General features: G+C 29.6%; 5 protein-coding genes and 1 long non-coding RNA gene across 9 annotated transcripts; 3 read left to right on the top strand and 3 right to left on the bottom strand.

The window, feature by feature from the left end:
• The first annotated feature begins 63 nt into the window (after window positions 1-63).
• LOC147907402 (uncharacterized) lies at window positions 64-3,850 on the top strand. The gene is made up of 5 exons (XM_087413047.1): window positions 64-81; window positions 1,729-1,847; window positions 1,933-2,081; window positions 2,632-2,788; window positions 3,413-3,850. The coding sequence occupies exons 3-5, from the start codon at window positions 1,951-1,953 to the stop codon at window positions 3,629-3,631; spliced, it is 507 nt and encodes a 168-aa protein (XP_087269173.1). The 5' UTR covers window positions 64-81; window positions 1,729-1,847; window positions 1,933-1,950; the 3' UTR covers window positions 3,632-3,850.
• Window positions 3,656-5,483, bottom strand: LOC105150498 (pancreatic lipase-related protein 2). Its single transcript, XM_011063627.2, has 4 exons — window positions 5,409-5,483; window positions 4,862-5,301; window positions 4,166-4,517; window positions 3,656-4,095 (listed from the first exon to the last, which is right to left on the bottom strand). The coding sequence occupies exons 1-4, from the start codon at window positions 5,446-5,448 to the stop codon at window positions 3,866-3,868; spliced, it is 1,062 nt and encodes a 353-aa protein (XP_011061929.1). The 5' UTR covers window positions 5,449-5,483; the 3' UTR covers window positions 3,656-3,865.
• On the bottom strand, window positions 5,454-8,421 carry shu (inactive peptidyl-prolyl cis-trans isomerase shutdown). Of its 2 annotated transcripts, XM_011063626.2 has the most exons (7): window positions 8,042-8,421; window positions 7,818-7,951; window positions 7,504-7,741; window positions 6,905-7,365; window positions 6,649-6,837; window positions 6,454-6,565; window positions 5,454-6,384 (listed from the first exon to the last, which is right to left on the bottom strand). In XM_011063626.2, the coding sequence occupies exons 2-7, from the start codon at window positions 7,859-7,861 to the stop codon at window positions 6,097-6,099; spliced, it is 1,332 nt and encodes a 443-aa protein (XP_011061928.1). In that variant the 5' UTR covers window positions 7,862-7,951; window positions 8,042-8,421; the 3' UTR covers window positions 5,454-6,096. The 2 variants fall into 2 exon arrangements, with proteins under 2 accessions (XP_011061928.1, XP_011061927.1); XM_011063625.2 differs by having other exon boundaries at window positions 7,818-8,421.
• Window positions 7,993-13,960, bottom strand: LOC105150515 (odorant receptor 43a). 3 transcript variants are annotated; one of them, XM_087413046.1, is made up of 8 exons: window positions 13,869-13,960; window positions 13,530-13,794; window positions 12,632-12,901; window positions 12,058-12,526; window positions 11,346-11,445; window positions 10,824-10,946; window positions 10,103-10,258; window positions 7,993-9,636 (listed from the first exon to the last, which is right to left on the bottom strand). In XM_087413046.1, the coding sequence occupies exons 2-8, from the start codon at window positions 13,642-13,644 to the stop codon at window positions 9,586-9,588; spliced, it is 1,284 nt and encodes a 427-aa protein (XP_087269172.1). In that variant the 5' UTR covers window positions 13,645-13,794; window positions 13,869-13,960; the 3' UTR covers window positions 7,993-9,585. The 3 variants fall into 3 exon arrangements, with proteins under 3 accessions (XP_087269172.1, XP_087269171.1, XP_011061955.2); XM_087413045.1 differs by having other exon boundaries at window positions 13,530-13,783; window positions 13,869-13,959; XM_011063653.2 differs by having other exon boundaries at window positions 12,632-12,763; window positions 13,530-13,783; window positions 13,869-13,959.
• Window positions 13,961-14,116: 156 nt separating this feature from the next.
• Window positions 14,117-16,783, top strand: LOC147907401 (uncharacterized). Its single transcript, XR_015547295.1, has 4 exons — window positions 14,117-14,210; window positions 14,324-14,529; window positions 14,596-14,978; window positions 15,067-16,783. It is a non-coding gene; the product is annotated as an uncharacterized LOC147907401 (long non-coding RNA).
• A 612-nt stretch (window positions 16,784-17,395) lies between these two features.
• On the top strand, window positions 17,396-20,138 carry LOC105150496 (uncharacterized). Its single transcript, XM_011063624.2, has 7 exons — window positions 17,396-17,795; window positions 18,142-18,193; window positions 18,271-18,317; window positions 18,404-18,437; window positions 18,605-18,711; window positions 18,794-18,906; window positions 18,980-20,138. Exons 1-7 carry the CDS (start codon window positions 17,740-17,742, stop codon window positions 19,243-19,245), a joined length of 675 nt encoding a protein of 224 aa, XP_011061926.1. The 5' UTR covers window positions 17,396-17,739; the 3' UTR covers window positions 19,246-20,138.
• Window positions 20,139-20,886: the final 748 nt, after the last annotated feature.

Below are 20,886 nucleotides of genomic sequence, written 5' to 3'. Positions count from 1 at the left end.
TCGATTACTATATAACACGTTTTAGAGACTACCATGGGGAATACCCGTATGCATAGGAATCGTTCCACGTCACGTTTGACGGTTAGTCATCAACATTATTTAATTATCAAATTCTCTTTCCACCTAGAATGTTTTCGATTATATGTATGATATACTTACATATACTTACATTATATCAATAGAGCGCAATTGCGTAATGGCTCTGTTGCAACGATGCACGCACCGATCATTATGCCTGCATCATGTTGCTCATAATATTTTCGTGTAATATATCGTCGCGCGCGATACACATATTTGTAGGATGTGTATCTACATAAATCACCATATTATAATTTGAAGCTCACATCATCATCATTATACATATTATATTTATACACAAATTTGATGTGTAGCATGTACATTCATTGATATGTCAATCGAAATTGAACGCGTCTGCAGGATTCACCTCTCGATCATTCGCACGTTGTAAAGTTCGACTGGCACGCTATAAATGCTCACTCTGTAAAAAGAAATAGTTAAATTAAAGCGAATTCGATAAAAGAGATTTTTCTTTGTATAACGAATGCTTAATTTTTTAAATCAGAATTTGATTTAGAAGTTTTGAATTCACTTCTATCTATTTCCGCTGAATACAAACTTATATTATATCAAAGTTATAATTTCTTACTCAACAATGTAACTGTTATATATAATATGTGTTATATTGTTGAATGAAAAATTATAATATTATGTATTATTACTGTTAGTTTGTATTCTACTCACAACGCGCAAATATCGCACAATTTTTAAATTAAACATATTATAAAATTAAGAAATAATCTAATATAATCTATTGAATTAATTTCTTTTTAATTTCTGATTACTTTACCGAAACTATAAAATACGTAAATAGAAAAAAGAAATTCAATGATAAAACCCATTCTTGATTTCATAGATTAGGAATTCATAATTTTACAGAGAACAAATTTTCATCAATTCCTTTTAATTTTTTTATTTTTTGCAAAGTGCATAAAAGCGAATCGAAGTACAATTCTCACATTGCAAGCCACATTCATCGCATCCATCTTGCATTTGTAAATGCGTTTAAAAAATTTTTCATCGGTACATCAAATATAAACATTCATCTCTTTACAATTTATTATTCAATGTTCGCTCATCGAAATCTTTTGAAATACGCTGCTCATTCCATCGCATGTTTTAGGTTTTACAAAGCTCGACTTTCCTTCTGATTGTCAATTTCTGAACGAAGATTAGGATAGTTGATCATCGTCAGCATGAACTTCTACAATTTTTAATACTCCAAGAACTGTAAATATGATTTTTCTGCTTGTAATCAGAATAACAATGAATAGAACAACACCAAATCATTTGATATCAGCAGTGTAGAAATTTGCAATTACTTAAGTGCAATGACTAAAATATTAGACTATTGGTTACACTCTGCCTCAATTATACTACACTGCTGTTTTAGCGTAGGAATATACAATTAATTCAACTGCTATGATTTTTAAAATATATATGGATACGACAATATTTGGATTCACGTAATAATGTGTTATAGTATTATAATCGCTCATTAAGCGGCTAAGTAGCCACTCAATGTTATTAGTACTTATCTTTAGATCTAATCACATTAAATTGCTACTTAGTCATTGAACGATTATAATACTGAATACAAACATCTTTGAGATTCTTTTAACTTACTATTCTTTTTCTCTATCTGTACAGTGTCAGTTAATGCGGTCAAAATCACGGAGAATCTTTTCTTCGCCATTTTCGGCCAAAAAGGTACCGAAGACTTTTCATTAAACAAGAATCAGCCAAAGTGGACGGTTTATTTTTTCAAGGTGATTTTTTCAGTAAATAATATGATTATCTATATAAGTTATTTTTTTATATGTTAGAATTTAATAAATGTTTTTTTGTTTCAAGGTGTCATTCTCATTATACATGCTCGTCAGTGTCATAGTATTGATTAATCTATTAATTGCTATGATGACTGACACATATCACAATATTCAATCACAGAGTGATATCGAATGGAAATACGGTCTCAGTAAACTAGTTCGTAAAATGCAAAAGTAAGTAACACGATTGTAAAAAAAAGTAAAATCTCTTTGCGAATACAAAAGTATTAATAAAAATATAAATCTCTGATTTTTATATCTTCAATAAATGAATTTTGCAACTAGGCTTTTATTAAATTAAGATAACTGATAAGAGATACATCAAGATAAATCATTGATGATATTTCGAATTATGTCACTTTTGAATTATTATGAATTTTGTTGTAATTTTGCAGGATAACAAAATCGTTACAATTCAAAAAAGATGATCTTTTTAAGAATTGTGAAACGAAAATAACAAAAATGACATTTGATCGATCATTTCTAAAAGTATATTCTTTTTGCCGATATTATTTACTTAGTCAATAATTTTCTATTTAAAGTTGAAAAATAATTCTTTTCTAAAAAAAAATGTAATTTTTTTAGTTATGTCACTTTTAAAGTAAAGGAACGATATAATTTTTTCATCAAACTTTCGTGTAAAACTTAAAGTGTGTAATTTCTTATGCGCTTTCATTTAAATTTGCAAACCTTTACTGTAATATTATTCTGATTTTTGTTTTAGAACAAGAACAGCCCCATTCCCGTTAAATCTCGTTACCACATGGGCAGAATATATTAAGAACGCTTGTATGAAAGAACGTATTGCAAGGCAGAAAATCAGCAGATCGCGTGGGCACATGGAACCCGATGCGCAAAGGATTTTTCCAAAATTTTCTACTGTACGTAAATACTATGTCCCTATTTATCAAAATATAAAAATATTACGTTTTACTAGAGAAATTTACAATATTGCTATATGATCTAATAAAGAAGGTCTTAAGTCTCTTTCCGATTTTGATAACCTTTGAAAATGTTATAATAGGATTAAAATAGGAGAGGATACATTTTTTTTAAATAAGTTTTCTTACACACGTTAAGGAAGATAAAATTTAAAAAAAATCGATTTTTATCTTTCTATATTAATAGAAATAATAAGATATATAAAAATATTTTTAAAAAACTTTTTGATGAAAGTAACTGATAATTTTAATGATATAATTTTTAATGATGTATTCAGATTTTCCGAAAATGTTTTTTTTTTCTTTCAACGTACTTCTAACATCCATTATTTTTTAGAATTTTGCAAAACCGTTTTTATAGTCAAATTAAGATTTATTTAAAAATACATTTAACTATACATATATACAATACAAAATTATTTTTTGAAAATTTTGCAAAATAAGTCATAAATAAAAAAGGAAGGTCGAAAATTGCCGATGTTTTATTAAGCAATTTCAGAACATTTTATCTTTTTTTTTTATTAATTGAATTTCTCGTAATCTTCTTTTTCTTTTTTGTTTTAGAATAGTAGAATGCTTCCACTACCGCGAGCAGCGAAGGAACGAATTAATTTCTCCTTACTTCAATCAAGCTCGACTACCAGTCAAACTTCTTTAAATAATATTCCGAAGATACAAAATATCGTTGATTGGAATATAGTCCGTCGAAAGTATCGTATGCGATTCGGAGACGAAATCGAGAAACCGTCCAGTGGGGAGGTGACGCTTGCTAAAATGGCTTGAACAATAAAAGTGATACGCGCAACATATATTCTATTATTACATGCAAATTTCCATGCACGTAATTTTTTTATTTTGTATCGGCCTATTTTATATCGTAAAGTATTTCAGATAGAAAGATATATATATATATAGTACTTTCTACGTTTGTACGTTTTCTTGCGATATCGCTAATTATAACGAAATATATATACAGGTGTCATAAGTATAGATATCGAGAAATGGCTCTATTACTGCTTATTTTATCTTGCCCTTTCCAAACGGTGGTTGTGCATTGGTTTGCAGATAAAAAATACCTTGAACGTTAGGATTGATAAATTCGCCCATAACGGCGGTGCTAAAATTGTTATCGTCGCATTTACCAAGTTGGAAATCCATCCAATTGGAGCATTTCACAGCGACAAAGCCATCAGGATGCACGATCGACTCGGTGAAAAACTGATGCGATCTACCGTGGCTGCAGGTTTCTAAAAAAATACAAGTTAAATCAATATTCTCATGCGCGTAATATTGTAAAATTTAATGCTGGCATCATACGGGATGAAAATACAGGGCATCCAGGTTGCCTAAATGTTCCTCCGTTCGGATAAAAATCCGCGTGGCCAATAGGTCTGAGAAAGCCTAAACTACCGGCGCAAGTGTGAATAACATCCACAAAATTGGCGTCTGCGGCATCCAATCGCTCTTCTGTATCTTTAAGATAAGGCGTCTCGAATGCCGGCCCAGCCGGATCAAGTCCGGTAATTCGACCGAGCTTCTTCGACATATAATTACCGATATGTCCAGCTATATGGGCACCCAAACTATGTCCCACAACGTGAATATCATCGAAGGATACTTGAGTTTCTGATTCGAGAAATTCGATAAATGCAGCCACGTATTCTCCCACCTGAAAACATGAATTTCGATTGTGCATTACATTTTTGCAAAAAAAGTATTGTAAAAAATTAATGAGCACTTTAAAAAATGAAATCGAAAATTCTCCTAACTTCGCGAAACCAATTTTATTTTCATTTTCATTGGTTTGTATACAATTTATATATTGTGTGTGTGTAAAAAAAAAAACAAATCTTTTCTTTTCCAGCATAATTTGCGTTATGTTTTAAAATTAGCATTTTTTAAATTATATTCTATATTGATATAAATTTTGCAATCATGTATGTGTTTTTTTCACAAGAAAATTAGAATTTGAATTGTAGATTCAACTATCTTCAGAATATGCATTTTACTCACCTGATGAATAAGTTTGACGGATGTTAGATATTCTTTTGTTGAACCGGCGAACCAATCTACACAAATTACATTGTAATTCCCAACATTGAGATAATTTCGCCGAATGTCGTGTAGCCAAAAAGCATTTCCGCTCTCTGCCCACCCGTGAATAATAACCTTGGTAGGCCACTCAGGATTAAATGGTGAATCCTTCAATTGAGTAGCATCAGCCACTCGTAGAGAAACAGGTTGTTCCTTATTGTTCTTAGTATAAAGTTCATAATTTATATCTTCTGCTTTAAAATCTATACCAATTATATTGCCGATCGTCGCACGATCATTTGCAATAATCGATGTCGGACTTAAAAAGACTTCCAAGAGACCTTCTTCGGGATGGTGATCTTGAAAATTTTGAATCGATGGTCGATTACGCAACAATTCTGCTATATTAAAAGATACATCTAAAAATGAATGGAAAATAATAAGAATAAATGATACATTTACCTCTATTAGTATAACTAAATTATATTTTTGATAAAGTCGAAATTATTTATATAAGAAACCTTACTTAGGAACAGAAATACGAGGAATGTTGAAATAAAAGACATTGTGATATTTTTCAATACTTGTATTAGATACAGTGTTTTTTTTTCTTTTATACCTTCATATTACATAAGTAAAAATATTCTTGGATTATTCAATCCATTAGATCTACTAACATCGAACAATATACCTAAGTTGCTCCACGAACATCCGGTATTTGTTTATCCTAATTTAAACTAAGCATTATATTGAAATTTCGTTGTATATACCTTTCCTATATTTGACAAAATATATACATAAACAAAATATACGCTTAAACATAGTTTTGTAAATATCCATAAATTTTCTTTAGGATATAAATCAAGAATAAAAAAATATTGATTTTGATATTGTCAGATCTCTAGTGCTGATTTAATTGGCATATACTATAATTCTCTTTGGTCGAGTTACGATATGAGTGTTCCAATATACATTGTCAGTATTGAAACTCTATAATAATTTACATGTATATTATAGATTTTCAATACTAGCAGTGTATATATCGAAATACTATAATCGCATGCATCACAGAACTTTTTAAAGTCAAACTAACTTTGCACATTATTGTAATACATTATGATTATACATCAACGATTATAAGAATTGCATTACAAGGATGTATATTAAAGAATTCTGGATATGCAATTTTAAATAACAGTCATCAACATTTAATTTTATGATCTGCTTTTTTGAAGAAATATAGTTTCTTTGCCATATCTGACACATGTAACGACATTTAATCCTAATATAGCCGCTTCCTCACGTATAACTTCATATTCTTCTTTTGTAAAACCTTCTGAGAGATTTTGTCTTACTACATCATTATTATTGATAAGTCTTTCACACAAATCGCGGGCGGCTTTTCGAAATTCATTAACTTTCATTTGTTCTTTCTTGGATCTGAAGCAATTTTTCCACAAGCGTTTCTCTATTTCCAGATACTCACGCTGTTTCAAATTTGTCTAAAAAAAAATGAAATAAAAAGAATATACTGTTACAACAAATTATTTTGTAAAAAATTTTCAACTTACTGTCCGAATTGCTTTTTTAATAGAGTCATTGTGCGGTTCTAATACCCAAGCTTTCTGGAACTCATTCATTGCTTCATTATATTCTCCAATACTCAGCAAAGCTTTTCCATACCTAGAATACAAGAAAAAAAATTTATTATATAATCCTGATTTAATATATTTATTAAGCAGTTAAATCAGTAAAAAAATACACACTGATATTGGCTTTTAGCTGTTGGTTTTGGAACTTTCCTTAAAGCTAAGCAAGCTTTAGTAGGCATGTTTTCCTTGTTATGACAAACTCCAAGATTGATATAAGCTCGTGAGAGTAATTCATTCATTTCTTTTTCTTCTAAATTATCATTTAACTTGATTGATTCCAAACAATCAATAATTTTTCTATATCTATAAAAAAATACATATTTAAGAAATATGACTGCATATTTATAGAAATTTTATATCAGTTACTTACTCTCGTATCGCCTGTTTGTAGTTAAATTTTGTACAATAGTCTTTGGCAGTCACAAACATATGTTTCACAGGCTGTATCACATATTTAAATAATCGTTTCTCCTCGTCGGTAAGATTTTGATATGTTTGTGCACAGCCATCATCAATATAATCAACTAAATGAACAATAAAGACTACTTCCTCATTAGGTGGAATACGTGGTGGACAACCAACAGCCTTGTAAGCATAATCAGGATGTATCAAAAATACTGCTATTTCATGCTTTTGCATAGAACGTATACCAATTTCTAAACCAGGTATAATAAAACTCTGGCCTAAACGCAACGCTCTTGGTCTCCCAACAGAGTAAGTAGAGTCAAAAGGCTCATCTCTGTATTCAAAATATCCAATATAATGGACAATCGCTTGAGCATTATTTGGTATAATTTCTCCAACACCTTTTTGTTTAACATACTTCATGACCTAATAACAATTTTATATTAAGTTTGTTAAAATTACATTCATGATTTCATTTAACCATACTGACAAACTTATCAATAAAATCGAAGATAATGTTATCTCTGTAGAAAAATATACAAGATAATATAAAATCTGATTAACTTTTCCATTTGAAATTAAGCTCGTCATCTTAGTTTTCAGCTTCGAAAAGGTTATACCACAGAGTGATACAGTTTCTTTCTCATCCTCTTCATCTTCAAAATCATTCATGTTTAACATATTTAACATCTCTTCATTGCTAAATTGTACATGTGAAGAATATGAAAATTCTTCATCCTCCTCATTGTTATTAACATCATCTCCAATTTCAAACATCATTCCATCTTTATTCATCAAATCCCTGGAATAATACAACAAATATAAGAATACAGCCTAACACATGCATATAAGTTTATTAATATATAGTTCTTATATACCTAATCTTAAAACCATCCATCAAGGAATTCATGCTTTTCGCCATTTTTCGAGTTAAAGAATTCCGTCGAAAAATTCCTTGTCAATCAATTCAATCAATCAATTCGCCTTCCTTCCTTTCTTCCTCTGATGTGAGCTAAGTAATTTTCTCTTATAGTACTTGTATTACTGCAAGAGTTTCTTCTTTCTTTTCGAACATATATAATACAGATATACTATACAATACCACAACTTGTTGCATGGGTTAATTACTCAGAAATCCGATTCAAGAAGAACACTCGATAAAAACGCGAGAGTTCATTCAAGAAGTATTACTTTGTCCTTGTTCACTGAATATTAAACAAGATAAAATAATATGTCGATGGGGACTCGTGGAGAGTGAAATTTCTGAAGGAAGCCAATGGCCATTACATAGCATCAGAAATACTAAAACGTTCGAAATCGCGTTGTCTTCGTCCTTTGCTGCTGATAGTGCAGAAGTCTGTTCTTTTCGGCTGAACTTCGTACACCGTTCATATGGCCTCCTTTTCTCTCCAAGGCTAAGGATACGTTAGCGGACTTCAATCAACGCCATTATTCGTGTAACTTCGTTATTCACTGAATGTTGAACAAGAATAAAATGATATAGAAGGAGCAGTCGGATGGAAATTCGAACATAACCCGATGTAGAGAGAAAGAGAGAAAAGATAAAACTGGAAGTTCAGCTGAAAATGACAAATTACTGAAGAGAGCGCTGAGGTTCATCTTACGCAGGCGCACTGCGCACTGAACAAGCAAAACCGGCAGAACATTCATAAATCATATAATATCGTCTGTCATCGCATATTCTACGCCGCCCACGCGCTAAAATATTGATTAATTGCACTTTTTTGAATGGTTTCTAGTACTTTCCAACTGCTTAAAGTGGCCATGGGGCATAGAAAAAATTAAGGCAGTAAAACATAAGAATGGATTCGCTACTTGCCTTATGATCTTTACTGTGATTGGCTAATTCGTTTACTGCTTATGCTTATTGTCTTACGTTTTTGTGTGTGCCATAGGCTTGGGACTCATCGGCTGCGTTCAGCAGAACGTTTATTTTGTAACTGTTGGAAGTTTTCTTCGCGCTGATTGGGTTATGCTTTTAGATCAAGAGGATGGGTCCAATCTCAGCAGAGAATCATAAAACGATTGTAAAACACTGTTGTGTTCTGCTGAACGCAGCCATTCATTGCCAGTACTGATAATGTATAGTATACATTATTAAATTGTGCTCAATCTGTTATTTTCGTTTGAAAGCCTTAAGGGAAAGCCTTTTTCCTAAACTATAGATTTTTAATACAGCCAGTACAGACAAAACATTCATGAGTTGAGCGTGCAAAAATGTTTCCATTATAATCGTAATTAAACGATTAACAATAGAAACAAATTCCTAAAAATTGCAAATGCAAATAAATGAAAGGAGACAATAATTATTTAATTAACTATTTAATTAACTTATACTCTTTTTATTTATAATCTTTTTTTATTAATTTTTTAAATTCGTAATTATAACATCATATTTATCGATAATTATAATCTTATAATTTTGTAATTTTTTATATTTTTACAATATTAACGATATATAGTATATGTAAATATGTTTTTCTTTTGTAATAACAACTCAAAAATATACAATGAATAAATACTTAAGATGAGAAAATAATTATAGCAGATTGTTCATTTAAATAGTTTGCTTCTTTTAATCGCCCGTGATGTCCTCATTAAGTTTCTGATCAATCTATCAAAAAATTACCGATTAGCAAGTAATACGGATACGTAACCAGCTGATGTCTTTATTAACTGAAAAAGAAAATAAATATACTATGTTAGACATAACTTAAATTACTAAACAATGAAACAAATTAGATATTAAATTTTTAATGTAGGTACGACTCTAAATAAGTTTGATTTAATTATTAAATTTTGATAAATAACGTATTTATTTAGAGATAAAACGATAGTACGAATGCGCGATTAAATAATTATATAATAAACATGATTATATAACGGTTTTATGAAGATGGATTAAATTTCTATTAACTTCTTAACTGATAATTAATTTAATCATTAATGTTTGCAATAAAACTTCTGACTATAATTTGTAGTTATAATTTATCTCTAATCTCTTTTCACAAGAGAAAATGTAACAAGAGATAATTTAATTTTATATTAATAAAACACTGCCGAGATTAGATTCGATAAGTTAATTATCAATTAAGTTAACATTTATACAGGCACGTATAAAACGAATTTACAAACGTCTTACACTGCAAAACATGGACAATGTCATGGGAAATATCCTGCCCGCGGTAATATATAGAGGTCTTTCGGCGCGAATCATTATAAGCATCAGGTTTTTGGCTTCATTCGGCGTCCTCAAGTACCACGTGTAGTTATACACTGCATAAAATATTCCTTCACCCTGTAAATATTGTTATAAATTCTATATTAATCCCATTATTTATTTATATAACATGAATGACAAATTCAAAAGCAACTTTTACGACCCAGATAGCACGACTAATTCATTTAAATTCGACAAGTATTTACCTTCTTAAGTTCTTTATTAATGTAATCTGTTTGAAATGAACAAAAATATTCCTTCTCAATATAAAGGATTCTATAAAAGTATATCTTTTAACTTCTTATAACTCTCTCTCTCTTAGAATATTACTTAAAAATTATTTCAATTTCATTGCGAATTCATATAGACAAAAAAAAAAGATTATCTCTTTTAAATTTAAAAAAGAGTTCACAATTGACAATTTAAAAATTAAATTTTTTGAAATCCTCAGGAATATTTTTAAGATAAAAACGGAACAGGAATTCATTTCGTATATCGAGAATAAGAAAAGATTTTTTTTTACCCTCTGTGCTATCTAAGGCGATAGATGTAAAAATTGTTTCAATTTAATAAAAAAAGCGCTGCAACAGCTTTGTAATTTTATTTATTGTACTGACTATTTTTATTAACAATGAACACTTACTTTGGCTATAAGAATCTCTCCGACCACGCAATACAGACACATGTGAGCGAATGTATTGATAAGAATCGAAATGAGCCAACATATTCGCATAATGGAAACACCTTCACCACCTCCATCAATGATCTAGACACGTTAATATATTTTCTATCGACGTTTTTATTTTAAGAAACTCATGTTTTAATATCTTAGTTTCTTTTCCTTTGGGATGTATGATTACGTATAATTTTACAGGGAATTGATGAGAAGAGTATATCGCGATTAAAGATCTTTTCATTACTATTCTTGCATTTCCATATAAAAAAAAATATGTTAAATAAAGAACTCTCGATATATTTAAAAATTACAAGAAAATCCTATAAAGAAAAAATAAGAATCAAGTAATTAGTAAAAGTAAAATGCAAATTAAATTAAATCAGTTAAACTGCGTTTGATTCTTAATTGTTATATGTACGATTTTCTTTTATAATTTTCGAGAAATAATTTCAAAAAGGGCTAACTTTCTTGTCTCATTCGCCAACTTACATTAACTATCAGAAATCCTTGTAGGCAAAATAACATAGCGAAAAACACTAATAGTGTCAGAAGCATCAAATTGAATGTGTTGTCGATAATATCAACAGACCTACGATTTAAGATATCGTATAACATCGGATTCCGATCAAATGAAAAGTCTCGGAGAATATATACCTTTACTTTTCCAGGGAGAAATAAAAATCGATTCGATGTCAATTAGACGTAATCGACATCAATCCTATTTTTGTTTTTCTCTGGGTTGCAAATGATGTATTCGTTCGACATACATATATAAGAAGCTAATGCCATGTAAAAGTATTGTGTGGGCTTATCACAAATTAATACAGTAATTATTATCGTATTACAAATAATATATGTATAATAATAATCGAAATGTAAATCAGCAATGCGCAACCTTTTTTAAGAGTCATTTTCAGAAAGTCTTCTTTCAGAAATAGATCAAATCGGCATAATGTTTATTTCGTTTGCACAAAATGGAAAATATTATTTTATATTTCTGCTTATGAGTTGGCAGGGAGTTGATTGTGCATCACATTTTAATATAAATGTGTTCGAGCTTTCTTTACACGCGCAATATGTTTCAGCAATGTTTAAACTTCAATCAAATTGTCATACTTCCTTAGTCCTTTTTATATTATTTGAACAAAAGTCACAGCAGTGTAAAACACATAAAATTATTATAAATCGAGCTTAATACAACCTAATGAGACGAAGATGATCCTTGATATTGAAGGATAATCCGATATCGAAGTCTTTGAAGTTGTTTAAACCGAGAAATCGCTCTTTGAGAATTTCCATTTGGGCACATATGTGAAACACAAGCAAGCACAAAAAAGTATCGATGCCCGTGTAAGAAATCGCGGCCATTAAGATCGATATAGCTTGGGCGGAGATCACAATTTCGTATAATGGAGTCTCCGTTATGTCTCGCAAGTAATACGTTTGCACCAGCATAGGTCTTCCCGGGTCTGTCAGATTTGTTAAATATCTTGTAGTATATCCAAAGCAGGGAGGAATGATGAGAATAATGCACGCTAAGGTCATCATGGTACATCCGAACATGACCATTATTCTGGCAATTCTCGCTTGCTTTACCATAGTGTCTCGTTCTTGCACTGTTTTTGTCCTGAGCCAATCTTCTACGATCATATTTATGACCGGTTCAAGCTCTTTGGAAAATGTAAAAGTATATAATTGATCGAATTGACGCTTCGAGAAATAGATAAAATATTATGGAATAAAACGGTAATATCGGTGTAAAAAGAAAAATTTACCTTTTTTATGAAACCACATTATGATAAATTTCAAGACGGTCACTGAGAAAGGCAGACCGATTTGCATATTGTCTGCCATCGCCACCATATCACCCCAGACTCTCAACAACGCTAGGATTCCGGGTATGACCGCTGCACAAAGCATTGTAGTAAAAATAATAATAGCGCGTAGATCAGCCAAAAATTTTTGTCGACGACTTAACTTATCGTCTGGCCAGAGACCGAGAATCTTCAAAGAAACCCGATTTATTCCGATCGCCCAGTCTAAGTCTATTTAATTACCATACTGTTATTGATGATGAAATCGAGATATGGATTATAATCTTAGTAACATCGTGGAAATAAATCTTACAAGGGATCTGTCACTGTTCAAAATATAAAAAATAATGACCTAAAATGATATAAAAGAATAGGAATGTTTCAGATTTTTGTGTTTAATAATATATTTCGAGAATCGAGTCTGTTCTGAACAGTTGTGACAGGTTCTTTATTAACAGTAAGTAACATCGCGTAGTTCAAGTCAATTAAAAACCAAATTATACTTGTAATGGGTTTAAGTTTTCGGAATAATTAATTAGCTAAACAATAATGAAATAAAATTCGTGAAGTTTTGCGGTAAATTTTTCTAGATAGACAGCGAAGTATATTTCGTATGAAAATTGTTTTCGCGTCGTTCAATCTTTAAACAAAATCTGCCGTCTATTCTATTGTAATATTGGCAAGAAAACAGTATCTTGAACTACCCCCAACACTGTAAAGTTTCGCGAATTCTCGTACGTTTTAATAAAAATATATAGATTATAAATTTATATCATATATTTATATGTACGTCACTACAAACGATTTATATGTTTATTGATACAGGAAACAGCGATAACTGAATAAATAAAATAAACACCTGCAGTGTATCTCAATTTAGAGCTGTCCATGTCCAAGGCTAAACGGAGACTGGCATTTTTTTTTATTAATTTAGCACACTCTCTTGCTTCACAGGGAGCATGGCAATTACGCATGCTCACGGAAAAAGTTTTGAAATGCACGTGTTAAGGTGCAAAGTACGGGCACTCTTAAATATTTCAGATATTAATGTCTGCTGTATTTTTTTACGGGAGTGCAATTTCTCGTTCGAAGAAACGAATTCGTATGGCCCTCCTACGGCATCGCTAAATAGTTTATGAATATCTAAACAGGTGCAACGTCCTCCAATTTTCCTTATAGGTGCTCATTATTAATTTACCTTCTCGTCTCTTTCTTCCCTTTGAAGACTTATTCTTTTTCAATAATTTGCATTGTCTGAAGTATAACTTTTGTTGAATGAACTTTGAAATGCAAAAAATTATTGCGTCACCACGTAGTTTTACGAACGATGCGTTAGGTGATATGTGTTTGTATTTGTAGCAACGTGAAAAGGCCGAAACAGCAATACGAAGTAGACTAATAGTTACGAGAGTTAATAAAATAAAATAATTGTACGTTAAGTAGAAAAATGCTGGGTAACAGTGCAATGAAAAATAAGACATAATTGTGTATATTTATATTATCAAGAGCCACAAAATATTAATGTGTAATCGTGCAAGAGGTAACGTTAATTCATTAGTAATATTGTTTAAAGTGCATTGTGCTACCAGCATACATATTTAACTTTACAAGCTTGGATATTATGAACTTACTTTGTTGCGTTTACTTATTCAGCTTGCATGTTAAAAGCCAGGCTATAAGTAGCACTAAAAATACTGGAAAATCGAGCTACTTTTCATTGATAAAAAATTGTGTGTATAATGGAGCAATTTGGATTCGGCTTCGGAGTGTTAAAATACATAAGAATACTATGGAGATCTAATCTCCAAATCCAACATTAAATTTTGTGTGCTGTGTTTATTACATATCTTGTCGGAATTGTAATATACAATTTAAAAATTATATTAATTTAATATGAAATATTTAATATAAAATTTTTTTTCCAGCATATGCTCATGTGTTATAGCTAAAATCTTAGATATTTTTAGCAAAATTGTTCTTGTCATGTTCTGTTACAAATCGAAGACATTAAAATATGATTTATATCAGTTTAAATGAATATCACGATAGTGACATAACAAAAATAGCGAAAGGATATTGAGAATTTTTTATCTTCATGGTTCAATTTGTTCTCGTTAAGATCAGAATTACCATAAAAAGTCTGATCTAAAAGTAAATGTAATCAATGTTGTCTAATTGTAAGACATTCTAAGAACAAAAATAGAAGAACAATTCGAAGAAATGAAAGCTTAAATAAATAGAACTGGATATTTTACTATTAATACAATAAACATTGATTTTCATTATACCTTCTTTCCGAATTCATATAGTGATTATTTTAATTTTATTGCCTTTTATTATTAATTCACTTTGCCTCTTCAACATTATACGGTCGCTTTTTTCGATTTGAATTTTAGGAAGGAAACTATATAATAATGCAAAAAATGAACGTCACATCTCAAAGTTTCACGGACGGTGCATTGATAATGATGTATTGTTATAGCAACGTGAAAAAGACAACAAATAACAAAACGAAGTACAGGGGTATTGAGAGAATTAAATGAGACAGGCATTTCAGTTTATGGACAGCGTTCCTCAGTGAAATGTGCAATTGAAATATTACAGTGAAATAGAAACAACGTACTATAAAGTATAACAATTTTGTATCTATTTCATATATTTTAATATAATATATATTTAATAAATTTTAAATTTGTAAATTAATAAGTTAGTAAATTTTTTTTATTATGATTGTTAATCAGTTTCTAATGAATATTTTGAGAATACTTTATTTAAACCAGTAAAAATTTTGAAATAAATTATGATGTCTACTTCTTAAACATAATAAATAAAAATTGCAAGTCTACATTCTTTGTTGATTTGCAAAATTGTGTGCTTGTGTATGGAATGCAAAACAAGATTTGCGTTTTATTAATGCAAATTTATTTCTTCAAGAACTTTAAGAACTTTTGTTTTTTTTTTAATTCTGCATTTAATACAATGTATTTTATACAATGTATTTTATATTGTATTTTGTATATATAATTATAATACGTTTATTTTATACAATAACAATAGTGTAATATTTTTTAATAAAAATAATAGAAACTTGGCGTTTATTTTATTTTATTATTTAAAATAGTTTATTTGTACTTTACCCAGAACATAATAATACGTTCTGGATAAACTGCAAATAAAAAAATTTAATTAATAAAAAATCTTACTTCGATCGAATTAGTAAGATACCCGTCCCGGAAAGTCCGAGTTCCAAGTTGAAACTTTGGCTGAGATAAATTCTTTACAATGTTTTATGCTTATTAGCATATTTTAAAAATGCTTATGGCATAAAAATGCTTATTAGCATCATTATAAAACGATCAATGTAATTTGTCATTATATTTTCAGCTTTAGTTTGTAATTACGTTTCAAGTCCAACTAGTCGAATTTGGGACTGAAAAATGTATTTGTAAATCTACATATGTGAATTAATTGTTAAACACCAAAATCCACTTCGATTAAAAATTAGGATTTCTTATCTTATTTGAGAATAATGTTACCAATTAAAAATTATCAAAATGTAATTTTATAAAAATAAGACGTTACTATTGTCGTTTTTATAAAAAAATAATACGTTATCATTATCGTTATTAATTTTATTCTTTATTATTCGTTACTAGTTTTAAAAAGCAACTTGTTATCGTTATCGTTAGAGTTAGGAAGTAATCGCAATAGCATTTAGTAACCATTACATGTCGTAACTACTACATCTGGTAACTACTAGCAATCAATCAATGGCAAAATGCAACATAGATATGATCAGAATATGTATTTGGCATGACTGATTAATGTGATTTACTTAAGCATGAATTATAACCACACAGTTCTCTGAGTGATGTTTGAGGACACGCTAATTCTACAATGTGCTTTTTGTTTTCTGTTTCTTGTTATTTGTCTCTGTTTGTCTCTTGCCTTTTTAATCAATAAGACAAACAGCAAAAAATGGAAAACAAAAAGTACATTATAGAATTAGCCTTACAGGATGTCCCAGGGGTGTCCTCTGGACGTCTTTAGAACATCTCTTGGAGAATCGTGTGATATAGGAAAATAAATTGTTTAAAATACCTATCTATAATATAACCTAAAAATAATAAAAAATAGATACAAAAAATATGTAGATATCCTTTTGTATATATATATATATATATATATATATATATATATATAAATGACATAATTAAAGTTATGGAAAAATTTATAGTTTGCAATGCATACAAAACAGATCTATTATTTATATGTCAGATCTATTATTTATATACATATAAATAATAAATCTGTTTGCAAAACAGAATTAACTTACTTTAATAATGTCACTTGGGAAAAAATGTTATATGTATATACATATAGGACATATTTTATATATAATTTTATATATAATCATATGTGAAACATTTTTTCACACATACAGAGTTAAATAAAAACTTAGTAGATATTTTTATACATTAAACAAATTTTTTTAAACAATTTTATATTTGAGTTTTTTTAACAAATTTTAATAACGTCTACAGTTACTTTCACTGTGGTGTAAAGAAAATAGATACAAAAGAGAGAACTAATTAATATTACGAAAAGAGGCAATAATTAATAAACTCTTACATATCTTTCTTATGTTACGGATGAAATATTAAATTTCGCGCGTTTCTCATCAACAATACTCGATGCATTATTAACAATACTCGCAGCGTACTTCGTGTTTCCCTCCTACATTTGTTCCTATTCCTACACGAATGATGGATCATGACATAAGATTTTATATCATGGTATAGATAACAGCTGATTCCACCATGAGCTGATCCCAGATCCAAACCGTTTAAATACTCCAAACGCTTGTATTCTTTTTACGTCAATGGTGCGAGAACGATGAATGGTCGTGACCGATCGAGATACTCGAGACAACGTCAACACCGGGACCGGGCAGCACCTGGTAGAAGGACGCCGTCGTTCCTGTTTTCACGTGATACGTGGAGTTAAACGCTGGTATCCGAAAACTCATATCAATTAGATGACGGCACGACGCCGTGGGCTGGCAGGTCATGGGAGCCTGTCTCGGCCGCTGTTTAACGAAAGTCACAGATTCCGTGCCGTACAGGTTAGAACTGAGCCAAGTCTGAAATCCAGGCAATCAGCTGCCGGGGTATCTGACAGAAAATTGTTGCATATTGAATATTGAAAAGATTGTTCTTAAGAGCGCAGTTAAATAGAGGACATCCATGATTCAATATTTTAGTCAACTTTATTAGTTATGACTCATAGTTGCACTAATATATATATATATAACTATATGTTACGAATAACTCAAGTTATGAAAGCTGTATTGAATACTATGCTCTGATAAATTTTTTTACTAGGAAGACCTCTAACTGAGAATCTTCCTAGCATATTAAACAAAAGAACTTATCATGTTTTGCTATTTCATTGCCTTGTTTTATGTTCAGGTTCTATCGAAGGCATACCAGAATGTCATTCCAAGAAGAAGAACAAGCTGAGGTATATATCCAAGAGTTTAGAAAATGTTTCTATTTATGCTTTTGCTAGTAGAAATAACATTGCTGTTTTATGTTTAGTTCATGGATGTCGAAGGGCATGAAGACCAAACTAAAGGATCAAATAGGTATAAAAGTCAGTTTGTAACTTTTAATTCTAATTTGGATTCGTGATATTAATATTACATTTATTTGTCATGCTTACTGGATGTAGTCTCTTATCGTTCCTCTCTTTAAAAAGATTCAAGGTAAAAAAATATCTTATAATGTATATCTTATGTATATCTTATGTATCATTTAGTATACGAAGATAAGAACGTTACAGAATATGTGAAAGCTGTTACTTTTATTGTACAAGAACTACAAAAAATATCTTTATTTGAATTATGCAATTTTACATGTGTTTGAATTATAGAAAAAAGATGGAGTTCCAGTAACTTTGGAATTATTGGAAGATGGAAGATGGTCACGGGGTGGTAATAAATATGCCAGATTGAGTTCTAGAAACGATGTTTCTACAAGGTAAATTACATTATTAATTCCAATAACATTCTTGGAATTGGTGTGCGCATGAAAGACTAAAAGATCATACACTTATTTTCAGTTCTGGTCTGGATGTGTCCCTTCAAATTCTTGATGCAAGAACATTAATGAAACAACAGGCTTATATGTCATCCACTCCGGGATCATCACTGGATCTTGAGTGGGAACACGAAGGTAATCATTATTATCATCATTATTATCATTTTTTATAAATCTTACAATACATAAATAAATTATACTCTTGCAGGGATGCCACTACCAATTACGGATGATGGACAAGGAGACACAGAATATTCTCTTACACAGACATCAGCTAATAATAGTCGAGCCTCCAGTCTGACAGCATCTCCTTGGTCCAGAGTATCGAGTCCAAATAGTTTAGAATGGGATCCAGTGGAACAAAATATGGTATGTGTTGATATGGAGACTGAACAACTTTTAACTGAGATAGAGAGATTGACAGATAGAGCTCTAAAAGAGACTGGTGAATGGACTAACGCTAATACTAGCTGATAAATGAATTAATTAACGAAATATTGTTTGTATTTTTGTATTATAAAAAGTCATGGTAGAGCTAAAACAGACACTCTAAGAAATCACATTATTTCGATATTGCTATTCTTGAAACAATATAACTGCGATTATATCGTTTCAAAAATGTGTATTGTACAACTTATAATTAGGATATGTTGAATATAGAGATATGACGCAGATATCTACGTTGTGTAGAGTATCTAAGTATAATAATCTCTAGCACAGAAAGGAATTATGTCAAGCTACCAAATCAAGAAAAATCATTTGCAGTATATGCATATGTACACAACAATTGTATATGTGAATAAAAATATTTTTTGTTTTCAATTTTTAAATAAGGCTATCTGCTTGCTTAAATGGGGGAAATTGAACTTTATCATAACTTTAGCAACATAAATATAAAGCTTTAGTTTCGCTTTTGCCTCGTGTAGCTTCCGTATGACAATAAATTATTTTTTACAAAATAAAATCATGTGCCATACTTTACTTCAATATTTCAAATTTTTACTACATATGTGCACTCAAATGACTTGTTTTGACATGAAGTAGTATATTACATATTAAAATAAATTGTTCATAAATAATGCAAATACAAGAAATATACATAAGAGATTCTATTACATATTATTTTTTATGCAATTTTCAAGCTATTGGCATTAATAAATATGAGAAATAAATGCAATATTATAATAAAGAGTGCACAACATCAATAGATAGTGAAATTTAGAAAGATAGCAAATGTACAAAGAAGAAAGTTTCGGATAGGAATTATTTTATTGTAATGAAAAGCATGTAAAGATGAAATTGTTATTGTAAATGGTGACTGTAGAATGCCTTAATATAGATAATAAAAGATTGTGAAGTTTGCTATAGTTTATGACTGTGTTACTTATATTTCATTTTATATCATTTTAATATACTTCTATTATGTCGTTATATATAATCCAAATATGCCTCATACAAGTTTAAGAAATACATCTTTTTTAAGACTTGGATGTTAGAAATAAGCATTTACGAAAAAAATATATCATATCAATTAAAATCATAAAGAAATATAGTTCGATGAATATATAAAAGCAAATGTGAAATTGCGGAACATCACGCTACACTATGATGTGTAATAAATGTTAAGTAATATGTTTATATATATATATATGCTTTAATAAATAATTAATTTATTATATTTTTATGTACATACAAAAAATGAATTTAGTCCTGTTCTAAATCCTCTTCCTCTAATAGATGTATATGTATTATATATATTAAATTTTATTACAGTGGCTATACACATATGAAAAGTGTAAGAAAGCTATAGAGTTACACAGACATATTTGTATAGCTTATATTTATTATCAAATAGTATCATGTATATTATAATGCAAATTTATTGATAAAAATAATATAACAATTATGTGAGTTTATATATATATATATATATATATATATATGGGCAAACACAAAAAATATTTGAAAATAATTATTAAAATAAAATTAATAAAAATATTTATTACTAATTATAACTAATAGATACTAAAGTGTATAAATTTAATACCAGTCATTTAATATACTAAAATAAAATATATGATATAAACGTTCGATAAATAATGATTTATTTTTCAA

The sequence above is a fragment of the Acromyrmex echinatior genome, chromosome 14 (genome assembly GCF_024713525.1).
Source record: "Acromyrmex echinatior isolate Ae372 chromosome 14, ASM2471352v2, whole genome shotgun sequence".
NCBI lineage: Eukaryota > Metazoa > Arthropoda > Insecta > Hymenoptera > Formicidae > Acromyrmex > Acromyrmex echinatior.
This window is presented reverse-complemented; position numbering and strand designations above follow the sequence as displayed.

What these genes read in the sequence shown, in the direction of transcription:
- LOC147907402 (XM_087413047.1), top strand. Translation starts at nt 1,951, where the DNA reads ATGCTCGTCAGTGTCATAGTATTGATTAATCTATTAATTGCTATGATG. An exon ending in CTAGTTCGTAAAATGCAAAA is followed by an intron (nt 2,082 to 2,631) that starts GTAAGTAACACG and finishes TTTTTGTTTTAG; the next exon opens with AACAAGAACAGCCCCATTCC. An exon ending in TTTTTCCAAAATTTTCTACT is followed by an intron (nt 2,789 to 3,412) that starts GTACGTAAATAC and finishes TTTTTGTTTTAG; the next exon opens with AATAGTAGAATGCTTCCACT.
- LOC105150515 (XM_087413046.1), bottom strand. Translation starts at nt 13,644, where the DNA reads ATGCGTAATTGCCATGCTCCCTGTGAAGCAAGAGAGTGTGCTAAATTA. An exon ending in TAAATTGAGATACACTGCAG is followed by an intron (nt 12,902 to 13,529) that starts GTGTTTATTTTA and finishes GTAATTAAATAG; the next exon opens with ACTTAGACTGGGCGATCGGA. An exon ending in AATGTGGTTTCATAAAAAAG is followed by an intron (nt 12,527 to 12,631) that starts GTAAATTTTTCT and finishes CATTTTCCAAAG; the next exon opens with AGCTTGAACCGGTCATAAAT.
- shu (XM_011063625.2), bottom strand. Translation starts at nt 7,861, where the DNA reads ATGGCGAAAAGCATGAATTCCTTGATGGATGGTTTTAAGATTAG. An exon ending in GCTTAATTTCAAATGGAAAA is followed by an intron (nt 7,366 to 7,503) that starts GTTAATCAGATT and finishes AATTGTTATTAG; the next exon opens with GTCATGAAGTATGTTAAACA. An exon ending in TTAAAAAAGCAATTCGGACA is followed by an intron (nt 6,385 to 6,453) that starts GTAAGTTGAAAA and finishes ATTTTTTTTTAG; the next exon opens with ACAAATTTGAAACAGCGTGA.
- LOC105150498 (XM_011063627.2), bottom strand. Translation starts at nt 5,448, where the DNA reads ATGTCTTTTATTTCAACATTCCTCGTATTTCTGTTCCTAA. An exon ending in CCTCGTATTTCTGTTCCTAA is followed by an intron (nt 5,302 to 5,408) that starts GTAAGGTTTCTT and finishes ATTCATTTTTAG; the next exon opens with ATGTATCTTTTAATATAGCA. An exon ending in CCGTCAAACTTATTCATCAG is followed by an intron (nt 4,518 to 4,861) that starts GTGAGTAAAATG and finishes TCATGTTTTCAG; the next exon opens with GTGGGAGAATACGTGGCTGC.
- LOC105150496 (XM_011063624.2), top strand. Translation starts at nt 17,740, where the DNA reads ATGGGAGCCTGTCTCGGCCGCTGTTTAACGAAAGTCACAGATTCCGTG. An exon ending in ACAGATTCCGTGCCGTACAG is followed by an intron (nt 17,796 to 18,141) that starts GTTAGAACTGAG and finishes TTTTATGTTCAG; the next exon opens with GTTCTATCGAAGGCATACCA. An exon ending in AGAAACGATGTTTCTACAAG is followed by an intron (nt 18,712 to 18,793) that starts GTAAATTACATT and finishes ACTTATTTTCAG; the next exon opens with TTCTGGTCTGGATGTGTCCC.